The 18,631-nt window shown below is 36.3% G+C and overlaps 2 protein-coding genes across 4 annotated transcripts in view; one reads left to right on the top strand and one right to left on the bottom strand.

Moving 5' to 3' along the window:
- The window catches only part of STIM2 (stromal interaction molecule 2), a 153,243-nt gene that overhangs the window by 92,704 nt on the left and 41,908 nt on the right, over positions 1-18,631 (bottom strand). For 2 of the 3 annotated variants that reach the window (XM_074395977.1, XM_039468489.2), the window contains exon 2: positions 4,942-5,072. In XM_074395977.1, coding sequence (XP_074252078.1) covers positions 4,942-5,072 — 131 coding nt within the window. Of the gene's footprint in view, positions 1-4,941; positions 5,073-7,662; positions 9,310-18,631 lie in introns of those variants that run through there. The other variant, XM_074395978.1, reaches the window with a different exon arrangement.
- On the top strand, positions 15,215-15,868 carry LOC104651309 (actin-like protein 8; the record flags this gene model as incomplete). Its single annotated transcript, XM_010338203.2, has 1 exon — positions 15,215-15,868. A coding segment is annotated over one exon (654 nt), but the record flags the coding sequence as incomplete, so codon positions are not given.

Below are 18,631 nucleotides of genomic sequence, written 5' to 3'. Positions count from 1 at the left end.
TAAAATACTATCTCAAACAGGTAATCAATATTTTCAAATTAGATATTTAACATTATTTTTCTCATATAAGCCTTCAAAATTTCAAGTGTATTTTATACTTTATAGTACACCTCAATTTCAAATGCTCAACAGCCAACTATGGCTAGTGGCTACCACACTGGACAGTGGATTTCTATATTCTTTTAGGTAACAGTAAAATATAAAGGTATGTTGTGTTTGCATTAAATATTAAGAGAAATATACAAATATATCTTCTGTTTTAAATATTAAAATTCATATCAAAGAATTCTAAGCTCTACTTTTTAAACATAAGTTTTATTTAGTTCTAACTTTTATTACAAAATGCCTAGAATTCCACTGAAATTTAAAAGACTCAATAAGACTTCCAATGAAATACAAATTACACAGCCATATATGCTTAATTTGTTTCACAGAGTGGTATTAACACTTTGAACATATGCATTTAATATCTGATAAAGGCTGGTGCATGCCTGTAATCCCAGCAGTTTGGAGGCTAAGGCAGGAAGACTGCCTGAGACCAGGCTTTTGAAACCACCCTGAGCTACACAGCAAGACTCTCATCTCTACAAAAGTAAAAAAATTAAAAATTAAAGAAAGTACATCAGATGAGGTTAAAAAAACATTAAAATAACTTATAATTCTAAGAATAATAATTTAATCAATGACATATTGGCTGTCAAATGTCTGCAAAAGCTTCCTTAATACTTTCTCTTATATATATTATGTGCAATTTTAACTGCTTTTTCCTTTGAGGAAATTTTTAATGACTCAGGAAATGTGGATTTTTGCTACTTTTCATATTTAAATATTTTTGTAATTATGGGTGTTATGATTTGAATGTTTGTCCCCTCCAAAACTCATACTGAAATTTGCCACTGTGACAGTGTTAGGAAGTAAGAGGTAACAGAGAGGCTTCAGGAGGTAATAGGGCCATAAGCGCTCAACCCTCAGGAGAGGAACTAATGCCCTTATAAAAGGGCAAGTTAGATCCCTTTTGCCTCTTGGCCCTTCTGCTTCCAACCAGTAAAGAGAAACTGTCCTCCCTCTGGGGAATGTAGCATTCAAGGAGCCATCTTGAAATCAGAATCACCAAATTTGCCAGCACCTTGATGCTGGACTTCCCAACTTCCATAGTGTGAGTCAATGCATTTCTGTTCATGATAAATTACCCAGTCTACAGTACCTTGCTATAGCAGGTCCAGACTAAGAAATATATGGATATATCTATATTATATATTAATATATGTTATTTATATAATGAATATATATGTATATGTTTATATAATATTTTATATATGAATATATTAATATATAATATATAAAATTGAAAATATATTTGGTCTGTCCTGGGTTCCAGGCACAGAGATCCTAAACCCCTTGAAATTTCCTGATAGGTGTGAGTCTTTTGAGTTTATGCTAACTAAGTGATTTAGGATGGGACCCTAAATAGCTTCAGGATAAGGCTGGTTACTAGAAAAACCAAGTAATTAGAGGGCTGTAACTTTCAGTCCCACCCACTGACTTCCAGGAAGATTGAGCTCTAAAACAACTCTGTTACAAGGTTCAGGATTGGAAGAGCTTCCAGGCTGGTGAGCATACCAAGGTGCTGGGAGGGTGGAGAGGAGAAGAAGACACGAAAGCTCTGTGAGCATTGCCCCCATTTCTTTCCCTGGGATGTTCCTGAGTTGTACACTTTATAATAAACCAGTAATTGTAAGTAAAGTGTTTTCCTGAGTTCTGTGAGCCATTTTAGCAAGTCACTGAACCTGAGAAGAGGCTCAGGTTTTGGGTTAAAACCTAAAACTGCAGAGAATTCATCTATTTAACACTGTATACACTTGGAGTTGACATGGAATTTAACAAAGCTAATCCTGCCATACTGTAAATGACTAAAAAAAATGTACAATAATAATTTTAGAAAGTCTCTTTGGCTTAGAGAATAAGTTACCTCTATAAATAAAAGTAATTTACCTCTATAAATTACCTCTATTTTATAAAAATCTAAGAGAGAAAAGGAGTAATGAAAATGATGTTGTAAGAATGAATTATCCACTCAATATAATAAAATGGCCCACAATAAATGACTAGTTTACATTGTTTTCCAATAATGGTAAAGCTCGTAATAATCCATCAATTTTACCTCACTCACTCTTCCTTATGACCAACAGAATATATACTTCAAATATTTTTTAAGTTGGAGGCTCTGTAAGATAGAATTATCATATAGTCTGTTTCTATTTATTAAGAAATAAATAAATTGATCTACTTAGAATCAAAAGTCATGATTTTGGTATCACTGGTACTGACTGAGCTCTAATCAAAATGATTTTAGTCAGAATAAAAAGCAGAAATCAACTGATGCAGAGACATTAAATATAAGACTGAAAATTTAATATCTGATCTAACAAGCAATTAAAAATCACTAAGTTTCTTAGCTAGAAATCACTAAGTTTCTTAGCTATCACACTCTCAAAGTGATAATCATGATGGATTAGAAAAGAAAAACTTGAGGCTGGGCACGGTGGCTCAAGCCTGTAATCCCAGCACTTTGGGAGGCCGAGGCGGGTGGATCACAAGGTCGACAGATCGAGACCATCCTGGTCAACATGGTGAAACCCCGTCTCTACTAAAAATACAAAAATTAGCTGGGCATGGTGGCGCGTGCCTGTAATCCCAGCTACTCAGGAGGCTGAGACAGGAGAATTGCCTGAACCCAGGAGGCGGAGGTTGCGGTGAGCTGAGATCGCGCCATTGCACTCAAGCCTGGGTAACAAGAGCGAAACTCCGTCTCAAAAAAAAAAAAGAAAAGAAAAACTTGGAGACAATAATCAAGACGCAAGATAATAAATACCTAGATTAGAATAGAAGAAGCAAATAACTAGAATAGATAAGAGGTAGTGAAGAAAGGAAGAAAGAGGAACAAATTTTAAAAACACAAGAGCTTAATTTATAGCAGGGGTTGGCACACTATAGCATGTAGGCCAAATACAGCTAGCTGCTTTTTGCAAATGAAGTTTAATTGGAAAACAGCCAAGCCCATTGGTTCTTGTATTGTCTATGGCTGCTTCACACTATAGTGGTGAAGTTGAACAATAACAACTACATGGCCCACAAAAGCTAAACATTTACCACCTGGCCTGTATTCATTTCCTTTCATTATAGGACTACCATAATAAAGTACCACACAGTGGATGGCTTACAGCTATAGAGATTTATTCTCTCACAGATCTGAAGGATAGAAAAAAATTCAAAACCAAGGTGTGCACAGAATTATGTTCTCTCAAAGGCTTTAGGGGAGAATCTGTTCAATGCCTTTCTCTTAGCTTTTGCTGTCAGCAGCAATCCTTAGCATTCCTTGATTTGCAGTTACATAAAACTAATCTCTGCCTCCACTATCACAGAGTCGTCTTCTCTCCTGTTCCGCATCTCCATATGGTGTTCTCCTCTCTTAGCAGAACACCAGTCATATTGGATTAAGGGCCCACAAGACTCCAGCATGACTTTATCTATCTGCAACAACCCTATTTCTAAATAAGGTCATATTCTGAGGTGCTAGGGTTTAGGGCTTCAACACATGTTTTTAGAGGACACATTTCAACCCATATCTTGGCCCTTTACAGAAAAAATCTGCCAACACCTACTTTAGAAGAATAAGAATTGAGAAGTAGGCCCAAAGGTACATCTGAACAATGAGAGATTTAAAATAGCAAAACTGGGATTTTGTTGCAAACATACTAAGTTTAAAGCAACAGTAACAGCTCTCTAAAAACATCAGGCAGAAAGCAATACATGTAAGTCAGGGGATCTGGATTGGCTTACAGAGAGAGAAATCGGAAGTAACCTGAAAATGGATGGGCATTCTCACTCAAATAAACGTTTTGTATAGCAAGCCAAGAACTGATCTTTGGAGAATGTCTCCATTAGACAACAATGTTACTATAGACTGTCACTGTTACATCACATGAGATAATAATGTAGAAAATAATTTAATTTAGTATTATATAATCTGAAAGAGAAGCAACTCAACAGTGACAAACACAACAAAGGAATTGAACAGGCCTATGACCAGGAAATTTGGTTAGAATGAGATAACACTCAAAGACGACAACTTTCATGGAGAAACTAAGGCAGAAATCAGATCAACAGGGGAAACAGGAATGCTTAAAAACTAAAGACAATAGGTACAGTAAAATACCAGATTGGTGGCCTCCAATGAACCACATTTCCTGGTTATCTATATCCTTGTAAAATCTTCTTCCATATAGACTCTAAGCTTAGCTAAATGACTTGTTTTGGCCAACATATTAGCAAGCGTTGGCAAGCAGATGTACGATAAACACTTGCACACGGGAACTTGCCTTCTTGGAACACTAACTGCCGTGCTGTAATAAAGCTTGGGCTAGGCTCCTGAATGATGAGAGGTAACACAGAAAGAGACTGTGCAGAATAAGGGACCGTCTTAGATACTCCAGCCCCAACAGAGCTCCCAAGAGACTGCAACTTCCACAATGACCTCAGCCCACATCTAAGGGAACAGAAAAACTGCCCAGTTGGGCCTGGTCAACCCATAGAATCGGGAGAAATAATAAACTGTTGTCATTTTAAGCAACTATATTTTGGAGTGGTTTGTAAAGCAACAATAGATAACATACAGTCAGAATAGGATACATGTTTGAGAAATACAAGAACATGAGAGTGAAAATTTTTATAAAACTGTAAAGACTTGTATCCAAATGGGGGGGAGACAGAAAAACCATGTAAATATTTATAGAGGGTAAAATTATCACGTTCAAAAAAAAAAACTAAAGATGTTGAAGATGAAGGCAATGCACCACACGAGGAAAGATAAATTCTACGACTAGAAACAGAAATGCAGTCATTCTGTTCTAAGACAGTAGCAGGGAAAACATTTCTACCTACTTCATCACTTTCATCTACTTCAATTCCGCCATCTTTGTCATCATCCATTTGTTTATGTATTGTTTGAAGAGCTTCTAGACTAAATCTGTCTTCTTCTGTAAAGCATGGTGGACTCAGTGACATGCAGGGATCTGAAAGAGAACGAAGTGTAATTACTAACTTGCCATACCAAAATAAAGGCTATAGTTACTGTAATTTAAAAGAAAACCAACAGAATTAAACTCCAGACTCAGAGGCTTTAAGATGTCTAGCAGAATATTCTTTACATCAAAAGTATAATATATGAACACAACTGACTAAAAATAAATCCAATTTAATTAATATTAGCCAACTACAACCAGGAGTTATGCCAGTATTAACTTCAGGTTACCTAAAATCTCCACATATTTAACCATTTCTTCTTATCCAACCTGAATATTTACTATTCATGATTTACTAATCATTCCCTCCCTCCCAAAAAAAAAGATGGTCTCCTTCTATTAAAAAAAAAAATACTGAAAAAAAAAATCACAGAATACAAACTGCTCTGTTTGCACAATCCAATTTAATCAAAATGATTCCCAGAAAATATCACCCAAAAAAAGGAAAGGAAACGTAGAATAGTCACGTGACGCTTTTGGTTTTCATTTTTCTATTTAAGATAATACAAGAGTCTACCCATATTTCGAAATATGTAAGTTCTTAGTTTCAACAACGACAACAACAAAGAAAGGAAAAAGACTAACCAGATTTTTAAAAATCTTGTTCTTCATGCTATCTTTCATATACATTTATTGGTCAAACCTCTCTCTGTGGAATATATGTGAATCCTCACATTCAGGTTGTCAAAAACTAAGTTAGAAAGCATGAAGCATTTTTCAATGGCTTAAAATTAGACTAATGGAAATTACTTCCTCTGCACATAACTAGTAAACAACCTATATATCAAAATGGGAAAGGACAGCCAAAGCTTCACTTACACCCAATCTGACTGACTGGTGGACTGACAAATTCTAGGAACTTAACTTCACTTCTACCAAGTCACTAAAATAATATTCCTTTAAAATGTCATCAGAACCACATATATTTCCAGAAATAGTACAGCCTTAAAGTTGAAAGTGGTTAACATAAGAGAGGGGATAGACAGAGTTTAGTTATCTCATCAATTGTTAGTCTATCATCCGGCCCAACTATGAATGAGCTGTCATCAGTTACTTGTGGACAAATCACTTGTCTTTGCGTCTTAGTTACCTCATCCTTAAAATAAAGCAAGTAGCAATGCTTACTAAGATCTATCGCAGCAAGAAGGGCCTAAAGAATATCTAATTCTGTGCTTGGGGAAAAAAAGCTGGGAGAAGAGAAGCCAGTATTTGAGGCCCACAGATAATTTTATTTTCTAAAAAATAATTCAAACCGATATTACCTAACATGTTCCAATTACAGCTGAAAAAATATTTTGGTGATTTAACATTTTTAATAGTTTTAATTCAAAATCTAATTTTGATTTCTTTAGCCATGGAAGGAAAGTAAACAGAAGAGAAAGAAACTATAAAAGTAGGAAAGAAATGTAATTATAAGTTCTGTGTAATATATGAACATGTTTACACACAAATAGTTAAACCACCAGTCAAGATTTGCTAAAAGCCAAGAACTTACAGGCATAACGGTCTATTATAATCCCTGATTCACAAAACAATCAAGACCCTGATATGCCCGTAAGTTTGAATTTATCTGCAATTATTTAAAAGATCCAAAATAAAAGATAAGATCTCAGGTATCAAAACAACATATAGTGCAAAGATCTGTATATAATGTATAATTTCCTCCAGCAGACCTATTTTTTACACATAGTTTATTCTGCTAAAAAAAAAAGAAAGAAAGAAAAAAAAGTGAAGGTGTTCACTGCAACTTGTACATAGGGAAAGGGCCAGCATCTCTCACTCTGATTAAACCGGCTTTATTGTTAAAGTCTGTAATAGGAGTCAAAAGTGAGGGATGTAGAACCACAGGAAGTTTTAAGAGAAATTAGGAGCAATGTAACTTGAAAAAGTCATATGAAAATAAAATTGGTACCTATTTACTTAAATAGGTATATTTAAGAAACACTTATTAGCTAATCTAATAAATACTGTCTCTCAATTCTACTTCAAGATGTTATTAATACTTCTCCATGAAGTCTTTCATAAACACTATCTCCTAGTGATCACTTCCTTCTCTGCACTCCATTCAATCTATTCCACAAACATCTAATGGGCACCTAACATGTGTCAGGCACCAGAAATAACATGGTGAACAAAAGAGACAAAAATCCTTATAAATCATATTCTACCGGGGACTATGAAACTAACAAGACAGATAAATAAATGATATAGGCATGTTAATACTGGTAAATATTAAGGAGAAAGTGAAAAGCAGATATGAAATGTCAAGGGATTTGAAATATTTGATTATATGTTCATTTTCTAATCGTTCTACCTAAGTCCTCACTTAATGCTGTACTTGATTAATCTTTAATTGCCTTATGTGTCATTTTTGTCCATAAGATTATGAACAGGGCAGGGACCATGTTCCTCCACTTCTTATATAATACCCAGGACTTAGCTGAACATATTTTAAGTCTCTGATAAATTCTGTTATGTCATATATTAACCAAATCGCAAACTTCTAGGCTTCTATCCCGTGCAAGGCAGTGACAGGCATTAGGAATTAAAGAGATAGAGAGTATACAAAGTCAAAACTCACAGTTTAGTGAGAAGGAGGACATGTAGACTCCTACAATGTATTATGTTAGGTAAAAGTTTTCTAGAGGTAAACTTGAGGAATTTTAAATCAGCTGTAGTTGATGACCTAGAGAAGAGATAAAAGCATGCCTAGAAGCAGCATCATATGTTCAGTGACATAAAAAAAATACATGAACATTCAGAAAATCGCAAGTGGTTTACGGAGACACCAATATACAGAAAACAAGATCAGGTGGAGATGGCTAAAAGGCTAGATCTCTAAAAGCTCTGTTTTCCATACTAGAATATTTGGATTTTTATCCTAAAAACTTTGAGAAGCCATTAACGGATTTCAAGGAGGGGACTAATACAATCAAATTCATTTAAAATCTGATAACTCTGGTGACAATGGAAAGGGACAACGGCAATTCACCAGATCCCTCTGGTGACAGTGGAATAGGATGGTGGCAAGACTGAAAGACACAGCTGACACTCATTCTGGCAGCACTCTACAGACCATGCCTCCAAGGAACAGAAATGGTAGATGATTCTGCTCTAGGGTTTGGTGTTTTGCCAAGTTGGAGCAGCAGAAGGAAAGACAGGAGTTGAAGTTATGGCAAGAGTGATCCATTTCTTCACATAAAATTTTATTTCCTTTGAAGTATGACTTAAGACTGTTACAAATCTAATTTAAAATAGCTATGAATTCTGAACTCTATTACCTATTCTAATGTCTCTTTTCATTTCTTAGTTGTTTAGCTTCTAGTTTAATTCACCACATGTGATCATTTTAACTCAAATTAGCTGGCCTATATTTATTTTAAAATATACAACCTGCTTTAAACAAAGAAAAGAAAAAAGGTCTATGCCCATAATTATAATGATTTCAAAGACAACTGCTAAAATACCAATCTCGTTCTCCTTTGCTTATATTTTACAGACACTTTCTTTAGCTACCCAAAATGCCCCAGTATCCATCAGGTACTCAATACCAGTACATCATCCTCATCTAAACAGAACTCACTTGCTAATTTAAATACGATATGGGTGCCTATGTCAGGCTCTGTGCTTGGTGCTGGGCACACAAGGCAACAACTAAGACAAATGTCCTCCCCTCGTGCTCTCACCTTGTGTTAAATGCAACATGGTGGGACACAGCATTTGATTTTACATGCTAAGCATTCTTTCTTTTCTCTGGATTAACAGCAGCACTTGGCGCTGAGGGAAAAGGAACCAGCTGCAACAGAATGAGACCTAACCCAAGTCAGCTATCAACACCATTATTAAACTCCACCTTGTTTTCCTGTAATTAGAGCCAAATGCTCAGTATGGTTCTAAAGAAATAAAGTAAAATTAATTATAATTATTTCACCCATTAAGAAATATCTACACCTGTAATCCCAGAACTTTGGGAAGCTCAGGCAGACAGATCACCTGAGATCAGGAGTGCAGGACCAGCTTGGACAACATGCCAAAACCCCATCTCTACGAAAAATACAAAAAGTAGCTGGGCATAGTGGCACAATCCTGTAGTCCCAGCTGCTTAGGAGGCTGAGGCAGGATAACTGCCTGAACTTGAAAGGTGGAGGATGCAGTCAGCCAAGATCATGCCTCTGCACTCCAGCCTGAGTGACAGAGTAAGACTCTGTCTCAAAAAAAAAAAAAAAAAAAGAAAGAAAGAAAGAAATATCTACTACATTCTAGAAACCAATACTATTTTATGCATATAATTTATTTTTATGTACATAATTTTATTTTCTGCAACCTGTATGGGGCAAATGATACCTTATTTCCAGATGAGGAAATAAGACTCATGAGTAACTTGCTTAAGATGATGCTCCTAGAAATGACAACTGGGATTTTAAGTCTTCACAACTCCAAATCCATACTCAAGCATCAGTATAACGAACATAAATGGGTCAGTGTTACCAGTGTCAGAGAATCAAATACCGCTATCATAGATATTGCCAGGACCTGGCTGAGGAGCCAACTACACCAAAAAGCATCAAGGTGCCCAATGGAAGGAGATCATCAGACACTTGCAGAATAATAATCACAATCTAGAATGCATATCTATACTTCCTGCCTTACTTTTCCTTTAGATAATATATCTCCACTTCAATTCACACTCTCCTTGAACAAATCATTATATTAAGTATACTATATTGTATCATAACTTGATTGGGAACATGTATTGTAGTAATTTTTTATTCTCAGTATCTACTACAGTAAGTGACATATTTGTTGAATGGTTTAAGTATATGTAAATTAGAAACCAAAGGAATTCACTTCCAAATACAATTCATTTATGTAGCGAATATCTAAATGCCAGACTTTAGGTTAGAAGCCAGGTATACAAAAGGTAATAACAAATAAAGTTAAAGATGGCAGATGCAATGACAGATATAAGTAATAAGTATATAGTGGTGGCAAAACTAAGGGAATAGTCATGCCTACATGCATAGCAAGAAAGGCTTCAAAGAGAAAGTGACATTTACATTGATTCTTGAAAGAGGAGCAAGTGTTCTCTAGAAAGATAGGTACAGGCAAGAACATAAGTTGCTAATGATTATTATATAACAAAAAGGTAATAATAACTATCAATATGGAGCATCCTTGTATTTATATTGCATAAAATATACACATATAAAAAATTAAGTATTACACATTTCACTTTGCCTACAAAGTAGGCATTATTCCCATTTAAATAATTAACAGAAAAAATATAAGTGAAGGCCAGATTATGGAGAGATCTACGGATTCTCCTAAAGTGACAATAAAGGAGAAAATAAGTTAATAATTATTCACTGAAAGACCTAACTTGCAGTTTCCTCCATTTGCAAAGCTCTTTTTCCTTTCATTCCATCTTAAATGATCCTCCTCAGAAGATACCTTATTTCCCTAAGATAGTCTTTTCCTTCACTCTACTTGTTTAATTTTTCTTCATTGTGCTTTATTATCGTGCAGTATGTGAGTTTATTCATTTGCTAACTCTCCCACCATAATGCAACCATGACATCACAGACTTGATCATTCCTCTTTGCCCAGTGCCTAAACCAGTATCTGACACACAGTAAATGCTCAAAATACATTTGTTTCTTAAGTTACTTACCTAACTGGATTTTCAATATAAATATATCTATTTACTAAATTAGTTAAATTGGATTTCCAAAATGTTTGAAAGAGAAAAGATGAATTTCAAGCAATTATTTGGCTGATCAGAAAAGCAAGATGTTTAAATTAACAAAACTCCCTTTTGACATTGAATTCAAACCTAAGTAGTTAGCAGAAATCTAATAACATTACTATTCTGCTTCAGTAGTCCCCTAAGCCTAAAGGATAAATTCTATTCATTGTCAAATTTTAATTGTTTAAATACTTATTGAACAAAATATGCAGCATACCATGTAAAAATAACCAAGGGGAACTTTAAAATATTGAAGACAGTCCTTAAGGCTCTTACACTCTAACAATAAAGTGAAAACTCCATGAAGTCAAAAATTATATCTGTTTTGTTGATTACTATACAAGTAATCAATAAAATACATAGTATAATACTATACATAGTATATTACTATACATAAAATTGCTACACATATTTCTATATATAAAATTACTATACATAGTATACTATATTACTATTAGTATTACAACTGTTATACATCTTATATGTAAATTGTTATTGTATGTTACCAAATCTACTAAATAATTTGCCTGACTAACTTTTACTTGTAAGCAATTGCATTTTCAATGACCTTATGAAAGTGAAATTGGATTTGAGTAATTGGAGTTAGAAAAAGAGAAAATAAGAATAAACAGAAATAGGTAATAAGATGAGCTCTGGAACCCACAATAGTCACAGACTGGCTAGCAGGCTGGTTCTCAATTGAGAGTGCTAAGGCCTCCTCCCTGCTCACTCATCCTCTCTCAACTGCTACTGGCGGTCAATGGCGGGGGGTGCTGTGGAGGGCAAGAATACAGAGTAACTTTAACGCACAAGCCTGGCAAGTCCCACACAACAAAGAACTGTCCTCTGCTATCTCAATAGTACTCCCTAGTGGAAAGAAAAAACCCTAGCAAAAGACAGGTGAAGTAGCAATCGAAGGTGATTGTGTCATTTTCATTTTTAATCTACAGTATATGTTTGCTACCAAAGAATGCCTATCACAACAGTCTAGGCAGGAAGTAATAAAAATTATAAACTACAGAAATTGCAGCGGGGATAGAAATAAAAGATCCTACTGAAGTGAAAACTAAATATGTTGGAAAAAAAAAAAAAAACGATAAATATGACTGATATTTCAGGCCTAAAAGTCATTCTAGGCAAGACAAAGGTACATTTTCATCTATCTGGCCGAGCCACACCAAACACAGAATTACAAAATGCATCAAATGCTATTCCCTTTGCCTTCACTAGAGGAGTAAATATGCTTTTCTATCCTAGGATGCCTTTGTCATCCTAGTCAATTGCTATATGTGCGGAACACAGTTCAGAAACTAAGAGCTTAAGAAAGAAATGAAGCTGAAAAAAGTTAAGTGAAGTCTTTAGAGCTCTCCCTCCTGTAACATTATTTAAGTCAGCAAATTTCACGTAGAAAAGAACCACCAAGGGGAGCCAGGTGATTCTTAATCACGAACCAAGGACTGCAGCCTGCTAAGCGTTTCGCAGCATATGCCGCCAAGAACTTGGCTTATCACGCTGGCAGCTATTTAATGAATCTCATGATTAGGATTTTCTTAATTACTACCACTGAGAGAATTTTTTAAATAAATGTTGTTTGTATTTACTACTTTCACTAATTGCTCAAGCATTTATCAAATCAAATACTTCAATACTTCAAATATTCAATATGAGCATTTTCAGAGTAAATTCTCTAGAAAATTTTCAGATCAATTCTTTGGTTCATTTTTCAATATACCGAAGACCTGATTCAAACTCAAAAGAAGAGTGAATAATGTCTTCTTTCTCTTCTGATATCCTCTCTAGGACAAAGTCTATTTCATATTCCTAGTATTCCCTTATATTTCCAGTATCTAGCATACTACCAACACCTAGCACATAATAGGATTAGTGGATATTTCTCCAAGAAAAAGCAATGCATAAATAATAAAAGCTGCTACATATTTTTTAGAGAAAAATGAGTTTCAGTCTTTTATACATGTTACCTATTACATGATTATAGGCATTCAAAAAAATGCTAACGTTTATTGAGTGCATATATTACATGCCAGAACAACAAATGAGAAAGGGAAAATTGTAACTAGCTAGGTATATACAATGCCATACTGCTATTTCAGGCCTAAAAGTCATTCTAGGCAAGACAAAGGTACATTTTCATCTATCTGGCTGAGCCACACCAAACACAGAATTACAAAATGCATCAAATGCTATTCCCTTTGCCTTCACTCGAGGAATAAATATGCTTTTCTAGGGAATGCTGTAAAAATATAGGCAGAGGACTCTAGAATCTCTGATATCTATTCAGACTTCTGAAAAGTTCAACAATTAAAAGAGACAGACCTTACCAACAGAGGACTGAGATACCACTGCAGATGTTCTGTAATTATGGCTTAAGTATCATTCTAAAAAGAAAATACAGAACCTTTGCGGAAAACTCCTTCTAGCCTCTTGGAACTCTGAATTTCTGTAATCACTCACTTCACATAAAAAACACCTGCTAATTTACCTGGACCCTAGCAAAAACAAAGTAATTTCCCCTGATTGTTAGCTAAAAGTTCCCCTAAATAACTGCTAACTTCATCTATACCTTTCAAATGTTTTAAATAGACTATCACACAAACTCAATTCCTTAGATCCCTTGCCACTTTCCGGAGACGTTTTTAAATTTATCATATTCTGATTATTTCACTCCTGCATATTTCCCCATCTGTCCCCAACCAAACTACCACCAAGCAACTTAAGTTCCTGCTAATCTCAGAGCCCCTCTAAAGGCGAGAACCAGAAGGTAATGCCTCTACCTCAACAACTGTCTTATTAATATGCAATTCATTTACTAACACACTCCTCTGTCCAAAAAATAGCTATACTATATTCATGGTTAGCCAAAATGTTCCTTCAGTGTATCTAAATAAATGAATAGGTATATTCTTACAGCTGTACTTATCTCTATATTCAGTGACAGCTACCCAATTCTATCTATCTATTTATTTATTTATTTAATTGAGAGTCTCACTCTATCACCCAGGCTGGAGTGCAGTAGCATGATCTCAGCTCACTGCAACCTCTGCCTCCCAGGTTCAGGTCATTCTCCTGCCACAGCCTCTTAAGTAGCTGGAATTACAGGCATTCGCCATCACGCTCAGACACTTTTTGTAGTTTAGTAGAGACAGGAGTTCACCATATTTGGCTAGGCTGGTCTTGAACTCCTGACCTCAACTGATCCTCCTGACGTGGCCTCCCAATGTGCTGGAAGTATCAGCATGAGACACTGTGCCCAGCCCCACAGCTATCTAATTTTTTCCACTTTGTTTTATACTATAAATTCCTAGAAAGCAATAATGTATCTGTATATAACATTGTAGCATCTGTCATATCTTGGAAAATAGTTGACTAGGTGCAAAAAAAAAAAAAAAAAAAAGAAAGTAAACAGGTGCATGCATATTTAAAATGACTCCTGGTTTCCAGGGATGCTACTGAAAATTTACTAAAACACATCTTAAACAAAAGATTTGGGTGCACACATACGTATAATTCACAGAAGCAATTCCCAACTTTTCTCCGAAGGTCAGAAAAATCTCATTGATATATATAAGTGAAACAAAGTGACTAAAATAATTAAGAAACAGGATTCCAAGCAGCAATGGCCCTTGTGAGACCATATCTCATGCCATTAACACTTTGATTAACAATGTTATGAGCACAGAGTAGTGCAAGAGCTTTGCTTATTTCTATTTATTTTGTGTTGTTTTGGAGGGAAGAATATGGTAATTCCAAGCTACAACCACAACATTGTGAATGTACTCAGTGCTATTGAATGGTACATTCAAAAATGCTTAAAATGGTTAATTTTATGTTATGTATATTTTACCACAATAAAAAAAGCTACAAGCAAACACAAGCTACAGTGAACAATGATGATCTTAACTATATCAACACTAGAGAAATAAAGAGAATACTGTTAGTTCCAGACACTATCCAAGAGCTTTGTTGTACTTCTCTCTCAGTGCAAGAACTTTTAACAACCATTATGCAAAATAAAGTAAGGGTCACAATTTTACAGATGAGAAGGGCTGAACACTCATATATAGAGGGAAAAAAAGCTTTCAAATCATTCTTACCCTGCCACTTACTGCATAACCTTAGGAAAGTTGTAACTACTTTGCCTTAATTTCCCCACCTGTAGAATGGAAATAATAGCGTCCTTGCAAGGCTACTGTTAGAATTAAATGATATATCTTTGTATAAAACACCTAACAGTATGGCACATATTTGTAACTCAATAGATTACTAAACACTGTAATGGAGAGAGTATTTAGTTATCTATAGAGTTACAAATATGTGCCATACTGGTTATTAACTAATTATTGTGGGCACCTGGTTATTAACTAATTATTCTGGCTACGGCCTGACCCGCGTGCAGCCTTTCCACCAGGGCCGCCCCTTGCCGTACAGCGGCAAGACGCTGGAGTTCGCCGGCCAGGATCTCTCTGCTTACCTCCTGAAAAGCCTCTTTAAGGAAGATTGCGATAGACGCAGCGTGTTTCAGCTGGAGACGGTCGCCGTGACTCAGATGAGCAAGTGCTACGTGCCGCAGACTCTGGGGGAGGCCCTGGACTTTCGTGAGAGCCAGCAGAGTGGCTTGAATAAGAGCAACACCTATCAGCTCCCAGACGGCTCCCGCGTGGAGCTGACACCCATGCAGCACGTGGCTCCTGAGATGTTCTTCAGTCCGCAGATGTTCAAGCAGCCAGGGAACAGCATCCCACAGGCCATCCTGGAATCCGTAGAGTCCTGTGAGATCTCCCTGCGCCCCCTGCTGGCCTCCCACGTGATGGTCTGCGGGGGCAACACCCTTTATCCCGGGTTCGCAACACGCCTGTTCAGGGAGCTGATGTGGGATCATTTCTCCTCCGTCAGAGCCACGGTCTGGGCGGGTTCCAATAGAAACTTCAGTGTCTGGCTAGGAGCGTCCGTGGTGGCTCACCTTTCTACCTACCAGTCTGAGTGGATGTCCCGAGAGGAGTATGGTGAGCGTATGAGGGTGTGACCCTACTGGCTCACCCCTGAGAATGGGCCCCTGTTAGATGGGCACGGGTAGATTAATTTCAGCAAAAATGTTCTGGGCAGGGGTAGAGTTAGATGGGGTGGGGTTACCTGGCTTTGGAATTCTGGGGGCATGAGGGTATTTTTTAGGTTTTAAGGTTTTATCTTGTTGCAAGAATGGGACCCACCCAAGGGGGAAGATAAGATGTCATCCTTGGCAACCCTACAGGGGACAGTTTTTCCAGGGTGGCCTGCCACTGGAGTAGGAGTAGCTGGCTGCTGTCTCCATGTCTGAGAGCCACGGGTTTTTCATTGACATCCCCCTTGGTCTGTCTCATTCTTCTTAGTTGAGTTGGTTTTAAAGTACCCACTTACTGTGGTAAGGTGCCCACAATAATTAGTTAATAAATGACACAATCGGAATTCAATGCTAAGTCTTCTGAAATCTAAGTCTAGCTTTTTGTTTTATTACTGCTATCTTAACAGTTACCAAAAATATATTTTATTTTCCTAATAGACAAGGTCTCACTCTGTTGCCTAGTCTGAAGCACAGTGGCGCAATCATAGCTTACTGCAGACTCACGCACCTGGGCTCAAGCAATCCTCCTGCCTCAATTTCCCAAAGTGCTGGAATTACAGGCATGAGTCAATGTGCCTGTTCCAAAAATATCATTCTTTCATTTAGGATGAAAATTGGACTTTGTTCTAACTCTTTGGACTGATTCCAAAACCAAATATAGTCTAAAATACAGAGAGAAGATAAAAGTGAGAATAGAGCACTTACTGTGTGATTATTACATGAAACAATGACTGGGGCCGGGTGCAGTGGCTCATGCCTCTAATCCGAACATTTTGGGAGGCTGAGGTGGGTGGATCACTTGAGGTCAGGAGTTCAAGACTCACCTTGCCAAAATGATGAAACTCTCTCTCTCTACTAATAACAGAAATGAGCCAAGTGTGGCGGCATGTGCCTATAATCCCAGCTACTTGGGAGGCTGAGGCTGGAGAATCGTTTGAACCCGAGAGGTGAAGGCTGCAGTGAGCTGAGATTGCACCATTGCACTACAGGTTGAGCAGCAGTGAGCCTCTCAGAAAAATAAAATAAAGACTGGAAACTTTACTTGATTATCTAATTCAAATACCCTGTTAGTCTCATATTACCACTTCTCATGATGACACCAAGGTTCTCATAGGAAAAGTAATTTGCCCAAGGTTAAACACCTGGTTAACTGTTTTGCTGCAATTCAGACCAGATCTGTCTAATTCCAAAGAGTTCTCTCTCTCCCTGTATCTCTCAACCTGTCAAGAAAAAGGTTTACTAGTTTTAAAAATACCCAAAAAAAAGAATATTCTGAAAGTAAATTCCAGAACAGGAACTCTAAAAGGAGGTTAATTAAAGCTATCACTTCCTAGAAGTACATAACCTCCAAAGCATTATTTTCAAAAAGGAAATGTTCATTTAAGACATAAGTTTTGCTATGTGTTTATTGGATTTTTTTTGTTTGAACAATTATTTTAGAAAGTTTTTAATGTTTCTAAGCGAAAACATTTCCAACTGAGAAGCAGAGTCCCACCAACTTGGTCTCAGCAACAAAAATGGGTAATTCCCCTTCCATGTTCTGCTCCAAACTAACAGATTTGCAAAGCTATGCTACAGTCATAAGTGAAGAGGGGAGAACCAGACATATGTGCACTGTGCTGGCGGCACAGCAAGGGAAATGAGGCCAGACCACAGATTTGATGTTCAGTGATATTTGTAAATTAAGTATTTTTAAGTTGGGAACTGCTTATACAACATGTAAAGAAACAGCCAACCAATACCTTTTTTGATGAATAAACCTCCAAAAATGGAAAGCCTCTGTTTTTGTTTTGTTTTGTTTGGAGAGAGGGAAGTCTTATAAAACTCTTCTGTATTAAAGTTTTGATAATTTAGCTTCTAACACACATGTCTCTAAAGTAATGTACAGTTGCAAAGTGTACTGAAATCTTTATTGATAATTAAAGCATCAAGGCAGAAAACATAATTGTGTCTCTGCATTTTAAAGAAACTATCTTCCTAGTTTTTTTGTTTTTTAATACTGTAGACTCTTTAAGATATCCAAAAGCAAGAGAGAGAAAATGGAGACTTCAGCACTTGTTAACAGCCTACAAAAAGTCTTCATGCAAAAGCTGAATCAGGCAAGGCATCTGTTTTAAAAGTGTATGAGAGAAGTGACAGCTAACTCTTAAGATCATTAACTTCCTTCTTCACTATGGTCCTTTCTACCTATCCTAAAATCCTTAATTTTGTTAACACCATATAGTTTGAACTATATAGTTCTAAGTGTTTACTTCAACTCTTCCATGATAATGATTTAGAGACTCACTCTCTCTCAACACCAAGTTTTATTGAAAATAACACTAAAAATAATGAAATGATTTAATTAATATATCAAAATATGCATAGAAGTTAATATTGCCCTTCCTATTAAAAAAAAATTCTCCTGAGGAAAATATTTGCACTTACTCCAACAAGTCAACCACTATCCCAAACTCATGACACTATTAATTAATGAGTATTAATTACCCAAAAGAATTACTCTGAAGCACCTACAATGTTTTCTGAATATTCTTAATAATACCATAATTTCCTTTTCCTTTTTTTTTTTTCTTTTTTTTTGAGATGGAGTCTCACTCTGTTTTCAGGTTGGAGTACAGTGGCGCCATCTTGGCTCACTGCAACCTCTGCGTCCTGGGTTCAAGCAATTCTCCTGCCTCAGCCTCCCAA

Source organism: Saimiri boliviensis, chromosome 3, assembly GCF_048565385.1.
Source record: "Saimiri boliviensis isolate mSaiBol1 chromosome 3, mSaiBol1.pri, whole genome shotgun sequence".
In the NCBI taxonomy this organism is placed as follows: Eukaryota; Metazoa; Chordata; class Mammalia; order Primates; family Cebidae; genus Saimiri; species Saimiri boliviensis.
The sequence above is the reverse complement of the archived record's forward strand: the minus strand, read 5'-3'. Positions and strand labels throughout refer to the sequence as shown.